The sequence below is a fragment of the Phyllopteryx taeniolatus genome, chromosome 10 (genome assembly GCF_024500385.1).
Source record: "Phyllopteryx taeniolatus isolate TA_2022b chromosome 10, UOR_Ptae_1.2, whole genome shotgun sequence".
In the NCBI taxonomy this organism is placed as follows: domain Eukaryota; kingdom Metazoa; phylum Chordata; class Actinopteri; order Syngnathiformes; family Syngnathidae; genus Phyllopteryx; species Phyllopteryx taeniolatus.
This window is the reverse complement of record NC_084511.1, coordinates 23,951,602-23,977,098: the sequence shown is the minus strand read 5'-3', so window position 1 is coordinate 23,977,098 and position 25,497 is coordinate 23,951,602. Positions and strand designations below refer to the sequence as shown.

General features: G+C 39.7%; 2 protein-coding genes across 8 annotated transcripts in view; both read right to left on the bottom strand.

Annotated features, from left to right (window-relative positions):
- Positions 1-14,722, bottom strand: part of LOC133484329 (aryl-hydrocarbon-interacting protein-like 1) — a 27,448-nt gene extending 12,726 nt beyond the window's left edge. For 2 of the 7 annotated variants that reach the window (XR_009790369.1, XR_009790368.1), the window contains exons 1-10: positions 14,584-14,714; positions 13,809-14,298; positions 12,884-13,137; positions 10,769-10,948; positions 9,189-9,377; positions 7,397-7,573; positions 6,708-6,849; positions 5,508-5,962; positions 4,797-4,941; positions 3,510-4,050 (exon numbers count right to left, since the gene is read on the bottom strand). Coding sequence is in view for 5 of the 7 variants with exons in the window: in XM_061786692.1 (XP_061642676.1) it covers positions 3,614-4,050; positions 4,797-4,941; positions 5,508-5,962; positions 6,708-6,849; positions 7,397-7,573; positions 9,189-9,377; positions 10,769-10,948; positions 12,884-12,979 (1,821 nt within the window). In the remaining 2 variants the exon portion in view is untranslated. Of the gene's footprint in view, positions 1-1,192; positions 4,051-4,796; positions 4,942-5,507; positions 5,963-6,707; positions 6,850-7,396; positions 7,574-9,188; positions 9,378-10,768; positions 10,949-11,816; positions 11,906-12,883; positions 13,138-13,808; positions 14,299-14,583 lie in introns of those variants that run through there. The other 5 variants (XM_061786692.1, XM_061786690.1, XM_061786694.1 and 2 more) reach the window with 5 other exon arrangements.
- Positions 14,480-25,381, bottom strand: taf7 (TAF7 RNA polymerase II, TATA box binding protein (TBP)-associated factor). Its single transcript, XM_061786696.1, has 12 exons — positions 25,070-25,381; positions 24,475-24,551; positions 24,325-24,403; positions 23,997-24,130; positions 22,846-22,966; positions 22,694-22,752; positions 22,242-22,314; positions 21,256-21,369; positions 20,576-20,761; positions 17,468-17,580; positions 16,181-16,240; positions 14,480-14,761 (listed from the first exon to the last, which is right to left on the bottom strand). Exons 1-12 carry the CDS (start codon positions 25,092-25,094, stop codon positions 14,717-14,719), a joined length of 1,086 nt encoding a protein of 361 aa, XP_061642680.1. The 5' UTR covers positions 25,095-25,381; the 3' UTR covers positions 14,480-14,716.
- Positions 25,382-25,497: the final 116 nt, after the last annotated feature.

Sequence of the window (25,497 nt, the reverse complement as noted above, 5' to 3'; positions counted from 1 at the left end):
TTAATAAATATGATAAAGTACAATATACTGTATGTGCAGCATCAAAAGCCTAGGCTCGCTGTTCAGGGCACCGTGTTTCCAAATCACTCAATGTGAGGGCTGAGTGACTTTTTTTTTTTTTTGCGAGGATCTGATATATATATATATATATGATACATTACATATCATATTGGAATAAAAGTAAACCTTTTTCACACCCCACAGGTACCAGTATACATTTATACAATATTTAAGATTTTTTTTTCATTCATGTATAATGCACTCTATCAAATTTTGAACAATTTTTTGCGGGAAACAAGGCGCATTATACATGAGAAATTACAGTAACTGAATGTTACCGGACGTTAATAAAGAAAGTAATTATGTTTTGTGTAATAATAGCAACAACAACAGAAAGTCCAATGAAAGCACTTTTCTTACCTTAAAATGCTCAACTCAATTTTGTGTGGTTCTCATTATGGCAAACTTGATTGATTGTACAGTAAATGACAAAATAAAATGTTTTTTAAATTTTGTTTAAAAAAAACTATCTGTGTTTTTGTATGAAATGCTACTAAATTCTCATGAGTAAGGCCGTATGGTGAACAAAAGAAAACATGTTATGTAATACATCCATCCACTTTCTATTACCGCTTATCCTCACTAGGGTCACGGGCTGCTGGAGCCTATCCCAGCTATCTTCGGGCGGAGGCGGGGTACACCCTGAACCGGTCGCCAGCCAATCGCAGGGCACATAGAAACAACCAACCATTCGCACTCACATTCACACCTACGGGCAATTTAGAGTCTTCAATCAACCTACCACGCATGTTTTTGGGATGTGGGAGGAAACCGGAGTGCCCGGAGAAAACCCACCCAGGCATGTGGAGAACATGCAAACTCTACACAGGCGGGGTCGGGATTTGTCCCCAGAACTGTGAGGCAGACGTGCTAACCAGTCGGCCACCGTGCCGGCTTATGTAATACAATATTTCGAATATATCACACACACAGATGCACACCACGAAAATGGAACTTAACGCACTCCACGAACATGGTGGACATGTGCTGAAAACCTTATACTGTATTTTGCCACCAAATTGCATAATTTCACCATACTACTTTTAGGACACATTATCATTAACACTAATGAGTATAATTATGTTATTCCTGATGTAATTACTGATTTAAATATGTTTTAAAATAACCCCCTCAATGTCCGTTTTTTTTTGTATGAAAACCTGCTAAATTCTAGAGAACAGGCTCTGCTCTCATGTAGCCTTCATACCCGTGCATATCTACTACACACGCACATGGTAACCTTCCTGCCTCATGTCTGCTGTTGTATGTCTGAGTCCAAGCAATCTATGGATCAATTAATCAATCACCTGTCCTACCTTAACACACGTGTTTTCACACACACACACTTAATTGTTGACTATGTGTTTCTATTGTTATATCACCATGGATATACCTCATTAACCATGTCAATGTATTTCTTTGATGGGTTTAACACAGTGTGAGTGTGTACAAACACTTTGTACTGTAAAAGATAAGCACTAGCTTACTGGATGGTTTCTACTCTTTTTGTGTACAGAAGTAAAAAGTTTCTATTTGTCTTCCTGTGTGTGTGTGTGTGTCCTATTTAAGTCAATACATTGAAATATTCTGTAAGCCATTTATTGTAGTATAACTTCATCAACTTCACTTTTTAAACTATTCAGCTGTAACAAGTTGTGAGCCATCCAGGCCTTAGTTGCAGTCTCATCTGTACTATCATGGTTAAAATAAATCTGGACATTATCTGTATACAAGTGAGATAGGAGAAAGCTTCCAATTTGCTGAAAAGGATGGGCCCTAAAACTGACCCTTGAGGAACATCACTGGGAACTGGGGCAAACTCTGACTAATGGGGGGCCAGCAATATCAGCAAAAGACCTATTTGATAGCTGTGATGGCTAACCAACCCCTCAACCTGTCCATGAAAAAAAAGCACCAGATTCTAGCGCTACAAAAAATCTCAGTAATATGAAAAAACATACAGGAAATGTTTTTTTTTCAGTTGTTATCATGAACTAATTTGGCATTTTCTGTTAGTCAGTTCACAATGTTAGCAAAACTAGGGGGACACATTTTGACGACGATATTTTTGCCTCAGTACTAGGTATATAAATTGATTTTTAAAAAATCACTTTTTTTTTCTTTACACTTCTACTTAAGTAGAGAGCAGAGTTGTCAAACTAATTTTAATCATAGGCCGCATAGTGATTATTGTTTCTCTCAGACGGCCTTTAAGACTGAAAACACCCAAAAATGTCATATAGCAGTATGTATGTTATGTTGTGTGATACACAGTATTGATTGTTATAATTTCTAACAAGAAATAGAATTTTGAATCAGACATGGAAAATTGTGGCAACCAAATATTTAAGTATACAATGATTGTTCAATTTGGGGGGGGGGGGATTTGATGAATTTTTTATTTTTTTTTGGCGATATCCATTAAAAGTGAAGCACAATTGCATATTTGGTACAGATTTTCTGCCAAAATTAAAACAAATCCATTTGGGAAGAAACATTAAGTAGACACTTTATATTAATTCATACTTTAGTTGCCTGTGGTATGGAGAGAGTACTTTTGCCACCTGTGGGTATCAAACGCTGCACTGAGACCACAACTTCTACTAAACTGCATGTGTGTGTGAGCAGGAGAATGACTCACAGAGCGTCAGATTATTAGTTTCTTTCTTTAGTTTAGATGGCGTCTCCTGTGGCTCAATCAATATTTGTTTTCTTTATTGCTCCCTTCTTCATCCTCTTCTGATCGACAGACGATGATCGATGTTTTTATCACCTTGGCCGCCTTTGAGCCCCCATTCTTAGAATCAGAATCATTATTTGCCAAGTATGTCCAAAAAACACACAAGGAATTTGTCTCCGGTAGTTGGAGCCGCTCTAGTACGACAACAGAACACTTTTGAGACATAAAGACATTGAGAAAAACATTCACTGAGCAATAAAGGGTTGCTAGTTATCTGGTAATGCCGGTAAAATTTTTATTTGTATTTTTTACAATTGTGCAAAAGATGCAGAGTCCTCTAGCACTTAGAGCAGTTTGAATGACTAATATAGCAATAGTCAGGTGTAATGACCATTGTGCAAAGGGCGCCGAGACTTCAAGGAGTGTATGCAGTTTAAAGTGACGCAATAATCTGGGACAATGTTGATTGTTCAAATGTTGGAGATACTCCTCAATCAGTGTGCAAGTGGGGTAGATGCTACTCTGGCATGAGTGGCCAGTATTGGTCAACAACAGATATGCAAATAGTGCCGCATGGTGAGACTACTACAATTAGTGCACGAGTATGTATAATTGGCCCGACAGAAATGTGACAACAAACTCAAGACAAAAAAATTGGCAGCATGTTGCAATGGAATTGTAGGTTAGCTGTTTAAGAAGTTGATTGCAAGAGGGAAGAAGCTGTTGGAATGTCTGCTAGTTCTAGTTTGCATTGATCGGTAGCGCCTACCTGAGGGAAGGAGCCAGAAGGGGTGGTGACCGGGATGTGGAGGGTCCGAGAGGATTTTGCACGCTCTTGTCTTAGTTGTCGGTTGGCGTATGACCTTCATGCGCTTATCTCGCACTAGCTACGCTATCGCTAACAGCGGTAACGGTCAGAGCGCGGCCGTCTTCATCGGGACTGCCGCTAACTTCCGTAACCTCAGAGCTCGCTGTGTTTTCATTATCGGATTCCTCCTCCTTGCTGGTTTGATCTTTACAGCTTTGGTTTGTGTCCTCCACTTCCTCCTCGCTATCACCAATCGCCTGCATGACACTCTTCTGCCGGGCCTTTCCGGGCCCCCATTTTTCCCGCGAGGCGTCCCAGTAGGTCTTGTTCTGGTGGGCGTGCATGCAGCGGATGTTCTCGCCCAGCTTCTTCAGCTCCCGGCGGACGAACGGCTTGAACTGGGGGTCCAGCCTTTCCACGGCGGCCAAGTCCCGTCGAGCTTCCTCCTTGTTGCACAAAGCGGCGTGTGCTCGAGCACGCTGGTAGAGCGCCTTGAAGTGCCCTGACAGGGACGAGCACACGGGGACGTCATTACAGTTGGCGACTCACACCTGCCGATTGACCCTTGCACACAAACCAGCTGGCTGCAATAGGAAAACTGCGACCCCTGTTGTTTTTATTTTAAATAACAGATGACATGGGGACAGACCAATATTATCTTTGTACATTATGTCACCTCAACATTAGAAGTCTGGATGTTTTTTTTTCAACAATAACGAGTGAAAATAGTTGGGTTAGATACTGTATATTTAAGTAAGCTTATTTTGTTCAAAATTGCTCACATTAATGCAGAAAAAAATGGATAGCCTTGAACGTAATTTGCATCCTGAGTCATTCCCCCTATTACACTGAATTAATTGGGAGGGGGGGGGGGGGGGGGGGGTTCTACACGCTTTGCTTTCAAAAACATGATTTCTAATTGACCCCAAACTTTTGAACAATAGTATAATTACCAGGTAACTTTACATTCTCACTTTAAATAAAGACAGAAATTATTTTTGTATGCAGTGCCTACAGGTCGTTGCCAAGGGAACCAATGAGAAGTGAGTGATGTCTTCTCATGTAAACACAGAGCTCAAGCTGTGCAGCAACATGAAAGCAAACAACGCTCCGGGCTGATAAAGAAATCTTCATATTGCAACTCCAAAAATGAAAGTGTCTCAGAAGAAAATATAGACTTTCTTAAATTCTTTTCTACATCGAAACAATGATCCTGCACCACTACACGAACAGACACTTCCATATTACCTTCGTGGCTTTCCAGCAACTTGTCATTGAGTTGCACCACTTGCAGGTACTGCTGAAGCTCCAGCATGCACTGGCTCAGGTTTAGGGTGAGAGGCAGGCGCACCTTTTCCAAAGATTCCCAGTCTTCGTCGCCTCGATGCATCTGCTGAGGACATTTGAGGATGAGGACGTTGCCAGGGAGAAGTGAAATGAAGGTAAATAAGAGCCGGGATGGATTTCAGAGGAGATTGGATGTGTGATCCGTGTGATAAAGTCAGCAAGAGGAGGAGAAAGAGGGCTTAGTGGAGAGGTCGCGTGGTTGTGGGAAGACTGTCGGCGTCACATCTCTTGTGCAAAATTGTTATTTTTGGACCGTAGCTCTGCTAGTTCACTATACCTGCATACTTCAAAAGACACTGATGCCCTGTGGTATGCGCAACAGCAACAACAAAAACGTTTTGTTTTTTTCCATTTAAAAAAAATCCTCTTTTTTGGGGGGGGGGGGGACCAATCCCAAAAATGCTTATTGGTCGTTTATCCTTGTTTATTCAATATTTTGGGGGGTTTGTTTGTTTGTTTGTTTCCAATGCAGTTGTAATGGGTGTCAATTACACGCAGATTTTCACTATTCGTAGTCCGGTCTGGTCCCTATCCCACTCCACTGTATACTGCAGGCAATTATAAACATTTTTGGGTCAAGTCATCTACTCAAGGTTTTACCGCAACACCAACCTTATTTTGAAGGAAGTCCACATAGTCTAAGGCCTCCTTGAACTTTGTAGAAGCTTCTTGAAAACCTTTTTCTTTCACCAGGAAGTTTCCTTGCTCCTGCAGCAGCATCACCAGACGCAACATCTGTTGCCAGTCCTTCCCCTCCGTCTTATCACCTCCATCAGCCTTCCCGGCTGCATCTCCGTCCCCCGCGTCCTCCTCCTCCTTTTCTTCCTCCTCCACTTTCTCTTTGTTTTCATCAGCGGCATCCTTGACAGTTAGCTTGTTCCAGTAGGCGTCCTTCTCCTGCCAGTACTTCTCCTTCATGCGTTCCGACAAGGCCCTGAGCTCTCGGTGGACCAACGAGGCCAGCGTGGCGTCCAGGTGGGCCACCATGTTGAAGTCCTGGCGCGCTTCCTTTTCGTTCCACACGGCGACGTGGGCTTTGGCTCGCTTGTAGTAACCCTTCACACAGTCTGCAAAGAACATAGTTTTGTCTGTTTTTGAAGACAATTATTTACTTGGAGTTGTCTGCTTTTGTGATGAAATTACATCAAAGAGCTCTTGGAGAGACTTTTTCAATAATAAAAAAAAGAATCCAAATTAGCATCTTAATTGCGTAAGTTACTTAAATTTAGAATACCCTGAATAACAATTATTTGCTTTAATCTTGCAACTAGAAAACGAAATTATTTTACTGAATTCACCCCAAAAAATCTGTTTTTGCGTTCAAACTCTTCAACTGTGTTTATTCTTCCCGGTCACAATATTAGTATTATTAAAGTATTATTAGTATAATATTAATATTATCCTTGCACCATCTGATTGAGATAATTCAAAAATTCTGACAACAATGGTCGGTTTATGATAGAATTACTGCTCTCATTACTGAATTACTGTTTTTTGTGCAAAATGTCCACTGCGTGTGTGTGTCGTGCTTCTTCAGACAGCCAACGAGTTGATCGTGAAACAACTAAACAAAACACCACCTCTATCCATATCCAAGCGTTATTTCCCTAACAATTGTGCTTCTCGAATAAACGAATGAATGCTTTGTGCACAGCGGCAGAACAAATGGTAACAAAACAGCCATGAACACGCAGGAGGCCAATCAATATGTGTTGCTTTAACTGCAAATACGTCGCTACGTGACGTTTAAAAACGTAACGCCAGCGTAATCCGTCAAAGTGGCGGGGGAATGTCACTTTGTCCGGCACCCACCTTTGTGTTTGTCCAGCAGCTCGTCGGTGTGCTCGATCACCTCGTAGTACTCGTGCAGCTCCAGCATGCACTGGCAGTAGTTCAGCTCCAGAGGGACGATCATACGGGCCAAGTTAATGTAGTCCGCGTCGCCTGGCATCTCCTGCGTGCGTGCAGGAAGAAGAAAGAGAACAGGCCTGTGGTCGTACTGAGCCTCTGCATATATTAATATGTTAGGAGCATTCAGCACTAATAGAAACATTGATTGAATGTTTCATATGAAAGGGTGGGGGTGGGGGGAGGGGTCTGTGTAGCTTTTGGATTTATCAAAGCTGCATTTGATCCAGCCTCTCGTTTAAGTTACACGTGCGCAAGTCTCAAGCTAGACCCAAGTTTTTTTTTTTTTGTCTTGAGCAAGTCAAGACAATGTAGTAGTTGTAGTTAATTCAGTGGATCTTTTGCATACCACTAGGGGGAGCTTGCGTAACGCACTTTGAGTGCCACTTATCTAACTTATACAGTATAACACCTCATTACGTCTCGAGTCAATTCCTGAGTCTTTATCTCCCAAGGTCAAGTCAAGTCACAAGTCATCAAATCGGCGACTCTACTTGGACTCGAGTCCAAGTTGCAATGAATGGAGTCCCCATCTCTATCATTGTCATCTCTGCCATTTCCCACCCACTCTGGTCTCGCCCACATCCGCTCACCCTGGACTGGACCGTTTTAAGCAGCAGCACGGCCTCCTTGTACTTGCTGGCCGCCTCCCGGAACTGCCGCTGCTTGACCAGCGCGTTGCCCCGCATGTGGAGGAGGGGCACCGTGCTCAGCTTCTCGTCCTTCGCCATCATCCACGACTCCCTGTGGTAGGACATGGGGTCTCCCACCTGGAAAGGTTAGGGGGACGATGGACACCGGTGGGTGCTAAATTATACTGTACAGCGGTACATTTGAAAATGACTAACAAAAGCTATTTGTTTATTTGTTTTTTCTGCGGTTATAAGCGCAGTTGTTTTCCAGGTACAGCGTCAACCGTGATTTTCCCCGATAAGAACACCACTGAATAAAACAGCAGGCGAAATGACAAGGAAATTCTAAATAGGGTCACACGGATTTCTGTTCAAACATGATAAGCATTGTAAAACTTTTGTTTTGGATCCTGCTGCTGTTGGAACCCCTGGTGGGCTACTTCAAAGCACAGTGTTGGGAGGCAGAGAAAGTGGGTGTTCATTTTTGGTCACCGCTGTCAGTAATTGTTGAGGAATATTGTGTCGTCTTACGTGCTGGAAAGGACTGTATGAATGTGTCATTTGTTTAATCGGAAACAGGATCATATCCAAGTAACATGAGTACGTTGACCCACGTCAAAGTCACGTCATTACGTATGTGGCGCTTATCTCGAATCTGATCTTCACACGTTGAGCTATTATTCTTGTCTATGTTGCATTGATGAACACTAATCACAACTTCAAGCCATTATTGAAAATGTTTTTTAAAAGACAAACGTCACTTCTTCTATAAGTACAGTTCATGGTTTTTACTGGCAGCTATTGTTATAACTACGTGTCTAAAATCCCTACAAGTTGTGTATTTTATTTGTTTACTATTTTATTGAAATTGTTTATCATTCATTTGTTTACTATTGTATTTCATTGCAAATGTTTACCATTGTATTTTATTCAAATTGTCAAATCTTTTATTTTGCTACAAATGTTATTTTCTTTTATAAATTTTTTTATTTTATTTTATTAAAATCATTACCATTTTATTCAAACTTGTTTACTATATATTTTGTTGTTTGTATTGTTACTATTTTATTGTGCAAAAAAAATGTTGGCTATTTTATTTTATTTAAATAGTATAATTTTTATTTTACTGAAATTTTACTATTGTACTTTGCAAATATTTATGACTTTCATTACATTTTATTAAACATTACCATTTTATTTTGTTATTGAAATTGTTTATTATATTCTATGAAAATAGTCACTATTTTATTGTATTTAAAATGTTGATAATTTTATTTTATTTGACTAAAATTGTATACTATCATATTTTATTACACATTTACTATGTTATTTTGTAACAATTCCTTCCATTTTTTGCATTAAACTTAACTGCAGTATTTTACTTAATTACAAATGTTGACTCTTTTATTTTATTGAATTTGTTTACCATTTTATTGTGTAAAAACTGAGTTTACAGTGCATTTTATTTTATTACAAATGACCATTTTATTTTTGTAAAATTGATTGCTACTTACTGTGTATTAAAACAGTTTACTATTTATTAACAAATTCTAGTATTTAATTTTGTTCATAATTATTACTAATTTATTTTATTAAAATTATTTACTTTTTTTGTTTTATTTTGTGTCTGACACCCCAAAATGGGTTGAATGGATTCATAAATTACTGTAAATTTATATATTCTTTGTTATGTGTCATCTGTTTTAACTAGAGAAGTGTTTTTTTGTGATTTTGATTTATTTTATTTTTTTACCTGGAGCAGCTCCATGATGAAGATGAGAGGCTGCGGTGTTCTCATGAGCTCATCCAGCTCGGGGAAGCCAGTGGAGTGATAGTGGAAGATGTTCCCCATGCCGCACATGTGCCTCTGGCCCTCCAGGGGGTCTTTGCCTTGAGCAATCAGCCGCATCCCCTTTGACACGATGGGGTACAAACCGGTGTGCTGCGCAACACCAGAGCGGAAGCAAAAGGAGTTTCATTAAAGGGAGCTCGGGGGGGGGGGGGGGGGGGGGGGGGGGGGGGGAAACAACACCAACAAAAAACACTGCAGATTTTGCGAGGTGCTCGCTGCCTCTTTAGACTTTGCCATTCCGGTATGCACAAGTCTATGGGTAATTTTCAAGACAAAAAATAATAATAATAATTTAGAAAAATACTTTTATGCTGCCTTGGTTTTATATGGGCAAATGTCTCCCAAGCTGAAAGAGCCTCCCTTAAAGCCTTATTTTCAAGTTCTTGATGATTTAAAATTATAGGCGTTCATAGAAAAGACACACCTTCGTGGCCCATTGAAATACATTTCTTTTTATAACAGTAAAGACAGTTTCATAAAAATTGGGTGAGTTGCACAATTTACGTGTTGCCCTTCAAACTTTGTGGATACAAGTGCACAAAACATCTACACTCTTGTTTTTATAGAATCGGGAAAACGGGCTGGTGATGCAATAGTTTCGACAGTTTCAAAAATTCATTCATATCTCAGAAATAACTGTCTGCTACTGTGTGAATGCAAAATGGTTGCCTCATCCTGGCACTTCAGATCACAGATCCTTCTAGTGCATTGCAACAACATAATGAGGCTCTGTCCAGTGGCATTAACAGTAAAGACAGCCTGCGTGACAAAGGAGGACGGGTTTTAAAAGAACCCCTCAAAAAAAGAAAGAAAGAAAAGAAACTCTAAAGACGCTAAGATGATCTTGTGCTAGTTTTCAAGGAAAATGCATTTTAAGCAATAGGAGAAAAATTCTATGAATTCAAAAATGTAATTAGCATCTTCAGAAAACATGAAACTTCATTTCAGACACCTAACTGTAATGACAGTTTGGCATTAAAAGTTTGATAAATGTTACTTTACTCACTATATTTTTTTTTCTCAGAAGCAACGATGACATTTTTGCTGCCAAATAATTCAAATAATGACAAACCCAATGATTACTGCACTACCTTGTCTTTTTGTTAATGAGAGTAAAGTAATTAACTTATATTAAATCTCTCTAATCAATGATTGTTTGAATTATAGGCAGTTGATTGGTTGATGGTGAGTAATGTTGTTTTATGATGATAAAGAAATATTTATGGGAAGTACAGTATAATTGACAGTCATATAATCACATCTTGATGAATTATAGTACACTCGATGTGCATTAAACAAGTTAATATGCATAGTACATGTGTAATTAATGATTGAAATAATAAAAATGTAAAGTGTTAATACTACAAAGTCACATATTCTACAGTCACATTCCCAATGAGTGCAAATAAACAAGTAAGTAAGTAAATAAAATAAAATAACACTGTATAGTACGTAACGTGTGTGTGTGTGATCCAACTCACAACGGCATCACACCAGAACTCGGCCACCTCTCCGACCCGCATGGACGTGAGCAGCGTCTCCCACACTTCCAACTTGAACATCTTCCCCACGAAGATCTCGGCAGGCCTGCCGGCCACTCGGCTGTCGTCGACGACCGTGCGCTCAAACGTGTCCAGCAGTGTCTGGAAATGGAAAACCAGCTGGGATGGGAGGAGACAAGAAGCCACAGTTCTGTTTAGAGTAATTAGCACATTTGCACCAGAAATGAAATGAAATGGTGGTGTCACACATCACATACAAACAGAGCAATCCCCAGATGCTAAAACTCATTCTAGGACATTAGGTTATCTTTTATGTCTTTCTAATATATATATATATATATATATATATATATTATATTAAATCTCATTCCCCATTGAAATGAATGGAAAGGCCATTCATCTGTTCCAGCCTCCCCCTCCCCCCAAAAAAAATGTTTGTAATTTGAAAAAATATAATATCGTGCTTTATAAAAACATACAGTAATAAAGACATCATTAAATAAAATCCAAAGAGTTTTTGCCACATTTCTTTCTTCAATTCAATGGACATTGTGCCGCTCCTTCCGGTGTGCGTGTCATGGCTGGCGGTGGACAGTCGAATACAGATATACTACATGAAGGAGACGGTCGCAATTGCTCACTAAGACAAACAGAGCAAGTAATATTGGACATCCCCATGAGCAGACCAGCGTGGAGAATCACATGAGGTGACACTGGAGTAAAACTTAGGATATTTATAAAAAATAAATAAATAAATAAATACATAAGCAATTAAACCTGTTGCTATTTATACAACAGAATGTATTAGCTTGTATTCAACTAAATGGGCCCACATTTCACACTTAAGTTGGGGAAATACTGCACTACCTTTTCTTGTTGTTAACGAGAGTAAAATAATTAACTAAGCTTACTTAGCAACATACATGTTAGTGACCACTATAATAAACATATTGTTATAATAATACCCCAAAATTTCCCTTGTATCAATCTTGTAATGGATCTCATTAGACTGCGCAGGTGTACCTACTGTTGTTGCTCTTCATAGCCAATGCAATCTTCTGGTATAGTGTGTAAACATGAATGTGTCATATTATACTTACAGCTCATCTGACTAGATATAATGCAGCGCTAACAGTGTTTACCAATCGGAACTGCCTCAGCAGGTAGGTCACACACATCCACACAGACAGTAATGTAGATGCACAGCAGTGGAAATACATGCTGACACTGACATAGAAAATGTTTGTCGGTGTATCTGGGCTTTGTGCCAATAGCTGGATGTGACCAGAATGAGGACAACCACACACAAAAAAAAGCAACAACAAAAAAACACCCACACACGTTGAGAGACAAACACACAGCCGCTGCCATTAAACATCGCAATTTGCTTGACCAAACGTTTGCGTGTGTGTCTCAGTGCCAGGCACCGAACGATTCCCTCACGTCGTGAATATTTCAACACAATCTACAACCCCAATTCCAATGAAGTTGGGACGTTGTGTTAAACATAAATAAAAACAGAATACAATGATTTGCAAATCATGTTCAACCTATATTTAATTGAATACACTACAAAGACAAGATATTTAATGTGCAAACTGATCAAATTTATTGTTTTTGGCAAATAATCATTAATTTAGAATTTTATGGCTGCAACACGTTCCAAAAAAAGCTGTTGTTTACCACTGTGTTACATCACCTTTTCTTTTAGCAACATTCAATAAACGTTTGGGAACCGAGGACACTAATTGTTGAAGCTTTGTAAGTGGAATTCTTTCCCATTCTTGCTCGATGTACAGCTTCAGCTGTTCAACAGTCCGGGGTCTCTGTTGTCGTATTTTACGCTTCATAATGCGCCGCACACCAAAGCCCTGACTAATAAAAGTAGTCATAGTTTTTCAAAACTATGTAAAAGTGATACATCTCGACTGAACTGAGAAACTAAAATATTTGCATGTCATGGAGGAGCTATATTTAGCCTGGGTTGTTAGTGGAGCGTTTCATTGGCGTTAGGAGGTAGTCCCATGAACCCGAAAAGCTTGAGAACCCACTGACATAAAAGGCTTCACGTCCTGTAGGTCACGTGACCAGTACCTTGGTTCCAGGTGGGAAGTGAGGCAGCGGGCCGGTGCCTCCGGCCAGAATCTTCTTCTTCACTCCCGGATGCTTAAGAAGGAACGTCTCCTCCATGATGCTCGTGCCCTCTTCTTCCCGTGCTCGATTTGGCCCCGAGACGAGAGTGACGCCTGGTCGATTGCTCTCTGACAGATGGCGGGATTAGGCCGAGCTGGCCACTTTAATCTGAGGCGCTAATCCCTGGCTGGGGCCTTCGATTGGCGGGAGCATCCCTGCAGAAAGGGGCATCAGAAGGAAGGATGACTTTAGGTGACTTTCACACAGCCAATGATCCTTCTAGAAGAGGCCTTATTCCAATGGAAGGGAAACGGCCACAACATATACTTAGACGATAGTGTACATCAAAGAAAGAAGTAAAATGTTTTCATATTAATTTAATTCTTTAAAAGGAGCATAACCCTATAAAACGCACAACTTTTTTTTCCTCATAATGATGACAATTGTCAGAGAAATCCTCATAAAATTAGGACTCGTGAACTTCTCAATAATTACAAACAACTAACAAATATATTCCACATTCATTTTTTTTATTTTAGGCATTGAAAGAACAAAACTATTTTAATTCTTTTGCCAATTTTGAAAAGGTTTAATGTTATAAAATGAGATATTACGTTCTTCTCTGAAACGAAATGTTTGTAAATAGTCGGATTTTCTCTCCGAAAAATTATCAGCCACATAAGAAGTGCAACTGTTTTCCTCATAAAATGTTTGGGGGATTCTCCTCAGTTTACATTTATACAATATTTATGAAATAGCCATACTTCATAACATCTAACGAGACTATATTCCATTTACATGTACTGGTCCCACCATTAAGCGCATCTGCACATTAAAAAGTCTCCATTTTAAGATAATGCTTAGTTTCTAATGAGTGCTGGTGTACCTAATATTGTGGCTGGTTAGTGTATATGAGGCAGGAAAAACACAACCCTGTAATAAAAGGAGGTTCATTTAAAAGTGTAACCAAGGGAGTGGGGGGAATTAATAAGGACTCATAATGAATATATTTGCAAATTGATTCAACTCACCTTGAAGTTTTATCTACCTAAAGGGGAAAACGGCAGCACGGTGAATGAATGGTTAGCACATCTGCCTCACACTACTGAGAAACGGGGTTCAAATCCCGGCCCCGCCTGTGTGGAGTTTGCATGTTCTCCCCGTGACTGCATGGATTTCTCCAGGCACTCCGGTTTCCTCCCACATCCCAAAAACATGCATCAATTGAAGACTCTAAGTTGCCCTTAGGTGTGAAAGTGAGTGTGAATGGTTGTTTGTTTCGATGTGCCCTGCGATTGGCTTTCGACCAGTTCAGGGTGTACCCCGCCTCTCGCCTGAAGGTAGCTGGGATAGGCTCCAGCACGCCCGCGACCCTACTGAGGACAAGCGGAACAGAAGAGGAATGAATGAATGAATGAAGGGAAAAACTATCTGCCTGAGTTTATAAACAGTAAAAAGGCCAAATAAACTTCCTGTCTGCGAGTATGCATAACAGGAAACCATCAAATCTGCATTGATATCTGATGACAAAAAAAAACAAAACAAAAAAACACATCATTCTCTGTTGAAACAAAACACTTTAATGACACAGCTACAAACAACGTGTTCTGAGGGGAAATGCAAATCGGCGTGCTCTCTGAGGTCTGCGTAAAAATATCCACCTAAAAAGGAATGACACAGCAAGACTGTGTCAAGGCATCGCATCCTCCTCCTCCTCCTCCTCATCCTCGTCCTCGTCCTCGTCTTCGGTCACGCGTGTGGTGCTGAGGGTGTCATGAGGGTGTCCCCTGCTGCTCACTTCTCAATCAGTGAGTCTAGCTGCTCCTCCAGCGAGGCCAGCTGTTGGAGCAGGACAAGCAAGAGAGGGAGGGAGACATGGCTTTTATTTCCCAGCAATATAAAATGACCAAGGGCATGACGGAATCAAAAATGACCTTGCTTAAATGTTGCCCAATGAAATGGCATCTAGCCCTAAAGCGGGGAACAGTGAACCCCTGCCTAAATGTAGTTTGCTATTTATGAATTCGACTTTTTGAAGTTTTTTGTTTTTTTTTTCCTGTGAAACTTATCTCTAGCTAATAGCTGAAAAACACCTATTCTTAGTTTTATGCTCTTTGTAACACACGAAGATGCCAGAAGATGTTGCCAAAGCCCTTGCTAATAGGAACGTAGTAATTGGTGTCAAGGTGGGCTGATAATAATAATAATAAATAAAAATCAAAGCAAAATTAGGCAGTGATCATTTTTCCAGCCTGACTAATGTTACTGCAGATTCACGTAGAAATAAGATGACGTGATGGCGCCGAGCCTCAAATGTGTAAAACACAGAAAATGTCCAAAGTTTGGGATCTTTCCATGCTTAAAAAAAAGAAAATAAATTGCAATATGTTTATTACAATGCAGAACTGGCTTACTCAACAGCATGTCTACGAATGGTGACACAACGTAACATACACATCATGTACCAAATTAATTCAGTATAGCCTACCACCACTAGTTGGAACATACTGTAATTAACCCACAAATGGTCAAGGAGAGACACAGCCACCTGTGCACTTTCAATCACGTTATTTACCAAACCTTAACAAAATAAACACATACCGGGTAATAAGCACATTCGTACACTAGCTGCATGGCCACAACTGACAACCAGAGACGCAACCCGCAGACTGGCTAACAGTTAATCAGCCAAGTTAACAGCCAGCAGCTAAACTGAGCTCACGCCAACTTGAGACTCTCATTCGCTGACTTCCATGTCACTCACTAGACCAGGCCCCACCTTCTAAAGCCATACACACACGGTCACAGATACTGCGGTGTAAAAGATGAGAAAGGCGCCCCTAGTGGACAACATTAATACCTAAGAGTCAAATTTTCTTATTTAATCATGTTAAATAACGTTTTAGCCGATTACTCGATTAATTGATTGGATAATTGGTAGCATAATCAATTCTAAATATATTCGATAGACCCAGCCCTTGTGTCAAGGAATTTTTTTGAAGTGATCCATCTCAAATGTTCTAAGATCTTTGTAAGTCATGGAGAAGCTAAGTTTAGCCTGGATTGTTAGCAGTTTGCTCTGTTGAGTGGCTATTAAAAAGTTCAAGCTAATAAACAAGAGGTCTCTTTATTGCTTGACAATACAGTGTTCCCCCGACCGAGTCCTGCCACAAATAGCGAAAATCCGCAAATAATTTTACACCCCCCTAAAAGGTTTATAAATACCTATAGATGCCACAAGATGTGGGCAAATTTTACCTGCTCCATCTCACGCTCCTCCTGCTGAATGATCTCATCCAAACACGCTTGGAATCGGTTCTGTGTGAAGAGAGAAGTGACATTTCTTTGAAATCGCCATCTCGCACCTCGTTTAATTGCGATGGCCGCGAACACGCGCGTATGTGTGTGTGTGTGTGTGTGTGTGTGCATGTCACTATCTGCGCCCTGTCAGAAAGGCCACTCAGAATGTCAGTCAGGGACGGCTGACCTTTTGCTGCTGCAAGTGTGGCGGTGCGATCGCAGCCCCAAAACGCCGGACAGAGGGAGCGCTAAATGGCAGCCATGTCTGCTTGCCCTCCCGCCAGCTCAGTGATCCTTGATGTGCTAGATTGCAACCGCTTAGGTCGAACACAATCTGTTCGGAATTTTTTCCGTATATAACCCAGTAAGGTCCAACTTTCAACTTTCGTCTTTTTTATCATAATAATATGTTTATTCTCATAGTATTACAATCATCTTCCTATTAGGTACGCCATACAATATGACATTATTTTCTTAATACAACTTGTGGAACAATGGAAACTAAATAACATATTCCAGCATCACACTGTCACAATCCTAAATTTTTGATGAAAAGGCAAATTTGAAAGTAACAGTTTAACATGTCATAAAAGTGTAAAGGTTAGGCACTGTCGTAGTAATAAGACAAAAAAAAAAAAACACTCAATCTGTAGTAAAGAAGGTATAATATATACGTGAGTCAACATAGATGCATATCCTCCGTCTAATTTTTATTTTTTTTCTTAATCACCATATACAGTACAGGTGCATCTTAATAAATCAGAAAACTACAGTAGTTTATTTCGAAAAGTGAAACTCAAAGATTCGCTACACTCAGTGAAATAATTCATGTTTTTTTTTTTATTTAAATAATTTTTGGATGATTGGAGCTTACAGCTCAAGGGAAAGCCCAAAATTCATCATCTCAAGAAATAAGATGATATAAGAAACAATCAAAACAATTTTTAACATACATTAGCTAAGAATTTGCCTTCTGAGAAGTATTTTCCTGTGTTTGATAAAGTTTCACTTTTTCACTACTATTACTGAAATATATAATTTTCCCCTCCAACAATAGTCTAATTCAGCGTTTCCCAACCTTTATAGAGTCATGCTCATGACTGTTTAGTGACGTTTGCCGCCGAGCTCTTGTTTTGTGAGCACACAGACCTACCTTAATGTATGTCAAGCGTATCAAGTCAATGTGTGTGTCCGTATGTATTTATATGTGTGTGTGTGTGTGTGTGCGTATGTGTGTGCGCTCACTTTAAGGGCCTGGTTTTCCACTTTCATAATCAGCTCCTCCTGTTGCTTCTTCCGGGCTCGCGTTTCCTGAAGCTTAGCCTTGATGCCGTTGATCTGCACCTGGTACTCCATCACTGCAAGGACCAAACAGCAGAAGAACGTTTACAAAAGAAAAACAAAAAGGCATGTGACGTATACTCAATCTTGTAAAGTAAAACAGTACAAATACTTTGTCACTGTACTTATGTAGAATGGTTACGTGACTGTACTTTACCTCGTTATTTACATTTCTGGCAACTTTCACTTTAACTACATTTGCTAAATAAAATGTATTGTAATTTTACTCCTGCTGCTCACACAATATATCCAGCAGCAGATGATAACCAAAACGACAACAAGGATAACATTACACACCTGGGGGTGTAATTACAGGACTGCTTTTCGTACATTGGATGAACTACCGTAACTTCTCGTGTATAATGTGCATTTCCCCCCCCCCCCCCCCCAAAAAAGTGCGCATTACACATAGGTATGGGGGGAAATGAAAAAAACTTTCACATTTTATAATGTATGCCACCATCTAAAGGTTACGAAAAAGCTGTACACTTTCATTCTTGTATCCTACCACCACCTAGAGGTTACTAAAAAGGTGTAGCCTATACTTTCATTCCAATATGACAGGGGTACGTATGACTACATATATGTACAGTTGCGCTCATAAATTTACAGAATTTGTGCATTTTATTTTTTCTTTTTAAAATACGACTGATGACTGAACAACAACCACCATTAATTTATTTATAGTTATGCTTTGTTTAATGATATTGCTTTTCTGAAATGCTTGACAGTTTAATTTGAATCCCATTAAAATAAAATTAAATATGTTTCGACTGTTCATTCATGTTTGCTTTAAATAATTGTACCCATCTTACAAATTCTGCTTGGGTAACCAAACATATGAGCACAACTGTGTGTTTTCTTATTTACTAAATAAAAGTAGGGCCGGGAATTTCAAAATAAGAGCAAGTAAATAAAAAGAAAGTATTACGTGTTCAAATAAAGTGCTTAACTTCAGAATAAATATTTGAAAAACAAAATACAGATAATACTTCATGTTTTGATCATACGTGTAGAAGCAAAATTATGCATTGTAAAAATGCATTATACATAGGTAGAAGGGTTTTCCAGAATTTTGAGGTCAACTTTGGGGGTGCGGATTATACATGGGTGCGCATGATACACGAGAAATTACGGTACCTCTTATTCCTACCAAAAGAGACCAAATACCAAAATGGCATTCAAAACGTTATTACTTTTATTATTAAAATGGGGTATTGCGGCAAGTTAATTTAAACTAGCATATTTTGTTTAAATTGTTTTTTTGAAAGTTATGTTTACTAGATCATTTTTTAATCATGTTAGGCATTCTGATCTGAATCACTGAATTTTTTTCTGACCGATTTATGCTAAAAAAAGTACAGCAAATGCAAGATACTTTAAGACTTTTACTTCTACAAAGTTATTTGCGGTTTACGCTACTTATACTTTTACTTGCTTTCGGGCACTTTATACAATACTGTGTGTGTATGTGAAAAGAATGGTGTGAGGGAGAGAGAAATAATGATGGTAATTTGACAGTCAAAGGACGCCCATCCTAGCTCACCAGGATGTCACAAATTATGTTTGACTTCCATTTAAAAAGGATGTGAGGCAGCGGATAAAAGCACTCAAAGGCCAACTAAATGAGCCTTCTCCAGCCTTCCCACAGAACAGCTGTTAAAAATATACCACAGTTACGGCTCGCTACCTCACAGCAACTAATTTAACTATGGCTCCAATTTGCAACCAATGGGAGGCAAATATTTTCCCCCTTGAGACGATTTCTACGGAATGTCAGAAATGTACTGAAAAGAAAAGATGTGAAAGTGGCAAAAAAAAGATACATTTTTAATGAGAATGTACAAATTCCAACATAAAAAAAAAAAAAAACCTTGTGTCAACTAATCAGTGACCTCCAGCCACTCGTCTTGTCCAGGTGCGATTTGTTGTCCCGTCTATATGTTTGTATTTACTCCCCTGGGTTTCTTCAGTCTTTAAGTCACGTTTCTAGTTTTGTCATGTTTCCTGTTGTGGTGAGTGTTTAGTTTCCTAGTGTTTCTTTGAATCTTCATTTTTAGTATTTTAGGAGTGATGGGCAAATGAAACATTTGTGGAGCAATGACCCACTGGACGAATCGTTTGGGAAAATTGGTTGCCCTTGAAGCTTCAGTTATAGGGACCTCTCCTGGCGAAAAGCATGGCTGCAATGAATTTAAAAATGGCTTTAGTTCGTCAAATATTTGATGAACACAGGCACGCACACACACAATACCAAATTTTTACAAATAAAAAATACGTTGTGGTTGCGTGTGTACCTATGACCATGATGTAGATCGCGGGACACTCAAATGAGGCACACTTTTTTTTTTTTTGCTCTCAACTTCTTCACATTTGGAAGATAATCGCAAGGAACAGATGATGCTGTCGGATTCACCTCGTCACCCGATTGGACCGTGAGCCAGTCAGGTGGTTCATTCAGGAAATGAATCACTTATGAAGTTATGTTAAATGAATCATACACTGTGCAGTGGTTCTATAGAAACCCTTCAGATAGTCACAGACTGAATAGTTTTGTGGTTTTTTTTTCTGTGGGCGGGTAGGGCCAGAACTTAACAGCACCAACCGTTTGATCACAACTCTGTGGCGGTGGCCAGACGAGCTAGACCTGGGCTAGTGTATCCGAAAAGGACTTCTGAGGAAAACCTGGCAGGTAATATTGCGGACACATGTCTGTCGAATGCAGATAAAGAGACCCAGGCAGCTGTCTGAGCTGCAACACCTGTCAGTGCTGCTTCTCTGTGCCCGAAGGCGATGCACTTCATTTACCAGTAAGTGAACGTCAGCCTGCACATTTCTCGGTGTGCGCATGTGTGTGACCTAGAAAACTTTGATTCAAAAGTGGAAACCAGTGTTTCTCAAACTGGGGTCCTCGCAGATTTCTCCCCCCATTAGGGGCTCCCTGGACCCAAAAGGTTGGAGAACCCCCCTGGTGCGGCCTTCGTGCTCTCTACCAAAAAACGCCTCTCTCACCTATTTGATTGTTGGTGTCTGACTCGGGTTGCCCAGGGTTGGACTCGTGCAGCTTGTCTTGGACCAGGTCATCCTCCGTGTCCATGATGTTCAAGTCTTCGTCCTCGTGGCGGTCCACGTCGTCCTCCTCGTCCTCGCTGGAGCTGCTGATGTCGTTGAAGATCTCCCGCAGTTCGTCACGCTGGGCTGCCCGACGTAAAGATTTATCACCCATTAACTGAAGCATCGGATTCCGCTCAAGTCAGCTGTCGTGAAGGTTATTATTTACTTCACATTGAAATGCTTTAACCGCCTGCCGTTTGCTATAACAACAGTCGTTAACAAGCCGAGACGTTTAATCTACTGTGCTGCTTGAACTACAATCTACAACAGAGTAGAACAGAAAGCCTTTATTGTCATTGTATGTATGGTGCAGATACAGCAGAATTGGCGTGCAATTCCAGGTTTTGTGTTTTCAAAAATAAAAAATGCTGAATGAAGTCTCATGAGTTTTGATGACGTGTCATTTCGCAAATGATGACTGTTTGACTTTTCAGGCACACATTACAGAATTTTTTTTGTTGAACTTCAAACTGTTCAACTCTTAGGGACATAAAAACAAATTCGGGGGGGATGGTACAACTGCACAGAATCCTTACATTTTACTCAAGTTGCTGATATAGTGTGTATATATCACTTACTTGAGGATCCATGACCCATCTTGTGTCCTGATGTGCCGGGCGATGAGTCCAGGTTGGCCAGCGAGCCGTGCTGGTCTCCGTCTTTCATGTCGTCCTCTGCTATGACTTCCCACCCTGATCATCACGGGTCAAGGTCAACACGCCCCTTTTGTGGATCACAAAAAAACTAAACAAACCTCACAGTAACTGTTCTAAAAAAAAGAGCCAATCATATATTTATATTTAGTCTTCTCCCCATGTGCTTGTGTGAAAATACTAACTGAAAACAGTCGCAAAGTGCATGGAGCAGATGCGAACACTGAACTAGCCGCATGGTAAATGGCTAACCCATTTTGAAAGTAGTTTTGAATGTCACTCGCTAGGCCGCGCCCCTGAAAGGCACACATCAACATGTGAATGTACTGCATGGTCTGTGTGTGTCGTTAGGCTTAATTACTATTTAGAAAAACTAAAATCAGATGTTTACATGCACTCTGTGAAGACACAAATGTTTTTTCCCCTCACAACATTTCCTGTTGTAGGTCAATTAGGATTACCCAAATTGACAGAAGGATTTTTTTTTTTTTTTTAGACAATTTTTCATTACTTTCTTCAAAGTCAGAATTTTACATACATTTCAATAGTACAAACCACCATTCCTTTTCGATTGATATTCAACTGAACACACTACAAAGCCGAGATATTCAATGTTCAAACTGATGAATTGTTTTTTTGGAAAATATTCTCTCATTTTGAATTTGATGCCTGGTTTTCCCCACAAGAACATTTCAGCCTTCCAATTACTACACAATTTGGCAAAGCGTGTGGAGAAATGGAGAAAAAGATTGGCTACCCTTGCAGTTTGCATTTTCCATCTACTCACTCGGACAACCTGTTTCGTTTTGTATGGCCTCACATCAGGTAAGATGATATGCTGCGTGACGTCACACAAAACCAATATTGTCCTTGCTGCGTGTCGTGACGGACCAGCGTTTGTGGAAGGATACGGACGCTGACGGCGTCGGCATCTGTGCTCAGCAGCCGTTTCACCTCCTTTTCTACGTCGGGAGATTCGATGTACTGCGTCGGAGAGAGCGAGAGAGATGGAGAGCGGATTACAGCAGCTGGCCCGGTGCCAGCGAGAACATTAGCGATTAGAAAACAGAAGGTGCCCAAATCGATGCGACTCCACTCTGCACCTTCGGGAAGATTGATTCAAAAGACAAAGTTGATGTGTGGCGCTCAAGCACACGCTCCTTCACCATGAAAAGAAGCGCCAGTGAAATTGCTTTTTTTGTTGCTTTGCCTTCGGGACAAACAAAGATGGAGGTGGTTTATTTATATGCAAATCTAAGGTTCACTAGAGGTGCTGTTATAAGAAATGTAAATGTCTGCTTGGGTAAAACCCAAAGGAGGAGATGGATGTTAAAAAGACTGATGAGAGCCAGGAAGTGCAAACCTTCTTTTTTGCCGTCTTGCGAAATCTTCTCTTGCGTGTGTTCTTGAGAGGACAGGTGACTGGAGGGGGGGGGGGGGGGGGGGAACAAGGTCATTAGTAGAGTGACGATTATAAAGTGAAGCATTAGCACATGTCCGCATTTGTCTTCTTACTGCCGTGGTTCCAAATGAATTTCTTGTCCTTGTCTTTGTCCTTCTTCTTGGTCTTGGGATCGGTGCCAGTGGGCTCCTCTAAAGGAGGGTACAGGTCTCCATCTAGTGTGCACACCAGCATCTAAACAGCCAGAGTGAGTACATGACATACTCCAATAATAGATAATCAGCAATGCTTTTCCTGACATTGGTTTTGTTTATTAGCAGACGCCTAAATGATTTAAGCTAAACACTGATTGCTATTTTGATCATTCCGTTGACCTTGTATAAGGCCCCAGTTCCAGCTGAAGAAAAACAATCCCAAAGCATGATGTGGCCACCACCGTGCTTTGCTGTGGGTATGTCGGTCTTTTTTGAGGTTGGCCATAATTCCAAAATGTATCTTTGGAACAAACACTGCTAAATAATATAGCCCTATTTTTTAAAGAATAAACACGTTTTGAGGGGAGAAAAAAAATCATATTAAGAGGGTAAAACTTCCCTCGTTAAACTAAGACTATGATATCATATTACTACTTTATCTTGGGGAAAAAACATGACATTCTTGTAAGACTATGACTTTTTTTCTGCTATCGTAACTTTACGACTTCTCAAAAATATTGCTTAATTCTTATGGCCTTAAAAGTGTACAACACATGGAAGTTACGCTTAATTGGCATAAGGATTATTGGGCCCAAAAAATTTGAGAACCTCTGCACTAAAGTGGTGGCAACTTTTGGAGCCAAGAAACACTTTGACTTTAATATCATAATATCACAAAAAAAAAAAAAAAAAAAAAAACTCTTAGGAAAAATTACAACTTTATTCTCGTAATATTAAGACTTTTTTCTCCCCAAAAATATCAATTTGGTATTAGAACTTCAAAATGTTTATCTCACAAAAATGGAAGTCATGCTGTCATTATTTGTGTTCTTTTTGCTCTGTTTTCTCTGTGTCCCATTTTAAAACCTCACTCTGTCCGACTGAAATGCCAATAAATTATCCATCGCAATACAAATAACAACAGTGAGACTATATACAGACTCCCTGTTGTTCCAGCATGAAAATGCAAACAGATCCATCATACTTCATGATAGAACGTTGGGGGGGGGGGGGGGGGGGGGGATTTTTAAAAATTTCCTAATAAATACAATACAGGGGTGTTCCTCTACCTGGCAGATGTCAGCTGTCTTATATAAAGTCTTCTTGTCCACCGTCTTGAGAGACTCAATGATGCAGGGCAGATCCACCAGTTTGCAGGCCAGAGGGACACGGTCCACTCTCACAATGCCATGGCGACCATCAGCTGTGAATTCACATTTAAAAAATGCACATGAACGTAAGTACGATGGTATGGATGGACTAGTAGTATTATGGAGCCTCCAAAGATGAACACCGCTATACTAAAGTAGTACAAATTGTTTGAATTCAACTTAAATTTTCAATTTAAAAAAAACATGCTTCTAAAATGTTCAGATGCCATTCAAAGAGGGGACTCACGGTGCAATTCAATGGTGAGTCTGTCCTTCATATTCATACTACTAGACTGGGCGATCCTCCTTACAGTAGATGCATACTCCTAAAATAATAATAATAATAATAATAATAATTATAGTGCATTTTTCAGAAGAAGCAGATGCAAATGCTTACTGTTGGCAGCCGCAGGATGAACTGATTCTCCAACTCATAGGGAGCATCCTCCTTACTCTTAGAGCCAACTTTCCCGGCTGGAAAACCAAAAAGAACGTCATGTTACCGAGCGGCATTTTCATAACCACAACGCATTCAGAGATTTGGTCATACAACTATTTCTTGTTTCCATCAGCATGCTTTTGTTTGGTGACTTTCATTGGATGTTTTTTTTCGTCATTTACTGTTTTGTCTTATCTTTAAATGTTTATTTAAACAATTTAAAATTTTAAATGGATTTTTTTTTTTTTTTTTTTTTTTTTACCTATGCACATAAGCACTTACCTTGCCGAGAAATAAATGAATGCTGCAGTATTTTGTTCTGTTACATCAACAACATTTTACCACATCTGCTTTTGTTCTGTTATTCTACGTTTTTACCACTTCATAGATATTTCATTTTCACGATACTGCCAACAAATACTAGTATCAAAACTATACTGTATAAAAGTATGATGTACTGTTTTTTTTTCTGTGCATAATAATGTTTACACTGCTGAAGGGAAACCAGCAAACGTTAGCATAGCAAGCTAACCAAACGAGATGGGCAACGTACCTTTCTGTTTCGATGTCATGCTCATTTTGGTAATTTTCCACGAAACCGTGGAATAGCCAAGCGTTCAAACTTTACAAAACAACATGGAGAGTGTTTAAAATAAGCAAAGCGAAGCAATAGTCAAACAGAAACACGTCTAAACACGACTGATCTCATGCTGTATTCAAGTACTCCTCGGAAACGTGAAAATCATCCTTATTAAACTTTACTTTTCTTGATGGCAAACTATTTTTTTACACTAAAAATCAAAGAAATTGTATCACTGTCATATTACATACATAATTACATATAAAGTGTCCGTATACTTAATTTATTGATAAATACAGGCCGACTGGACACCGTGACGTTATTCATTTAGTATCACAGCGTTACATTGATAGACGGTACGGAAACCAGAAATGTCATCAAAAAATGACGATTGTTTTGTC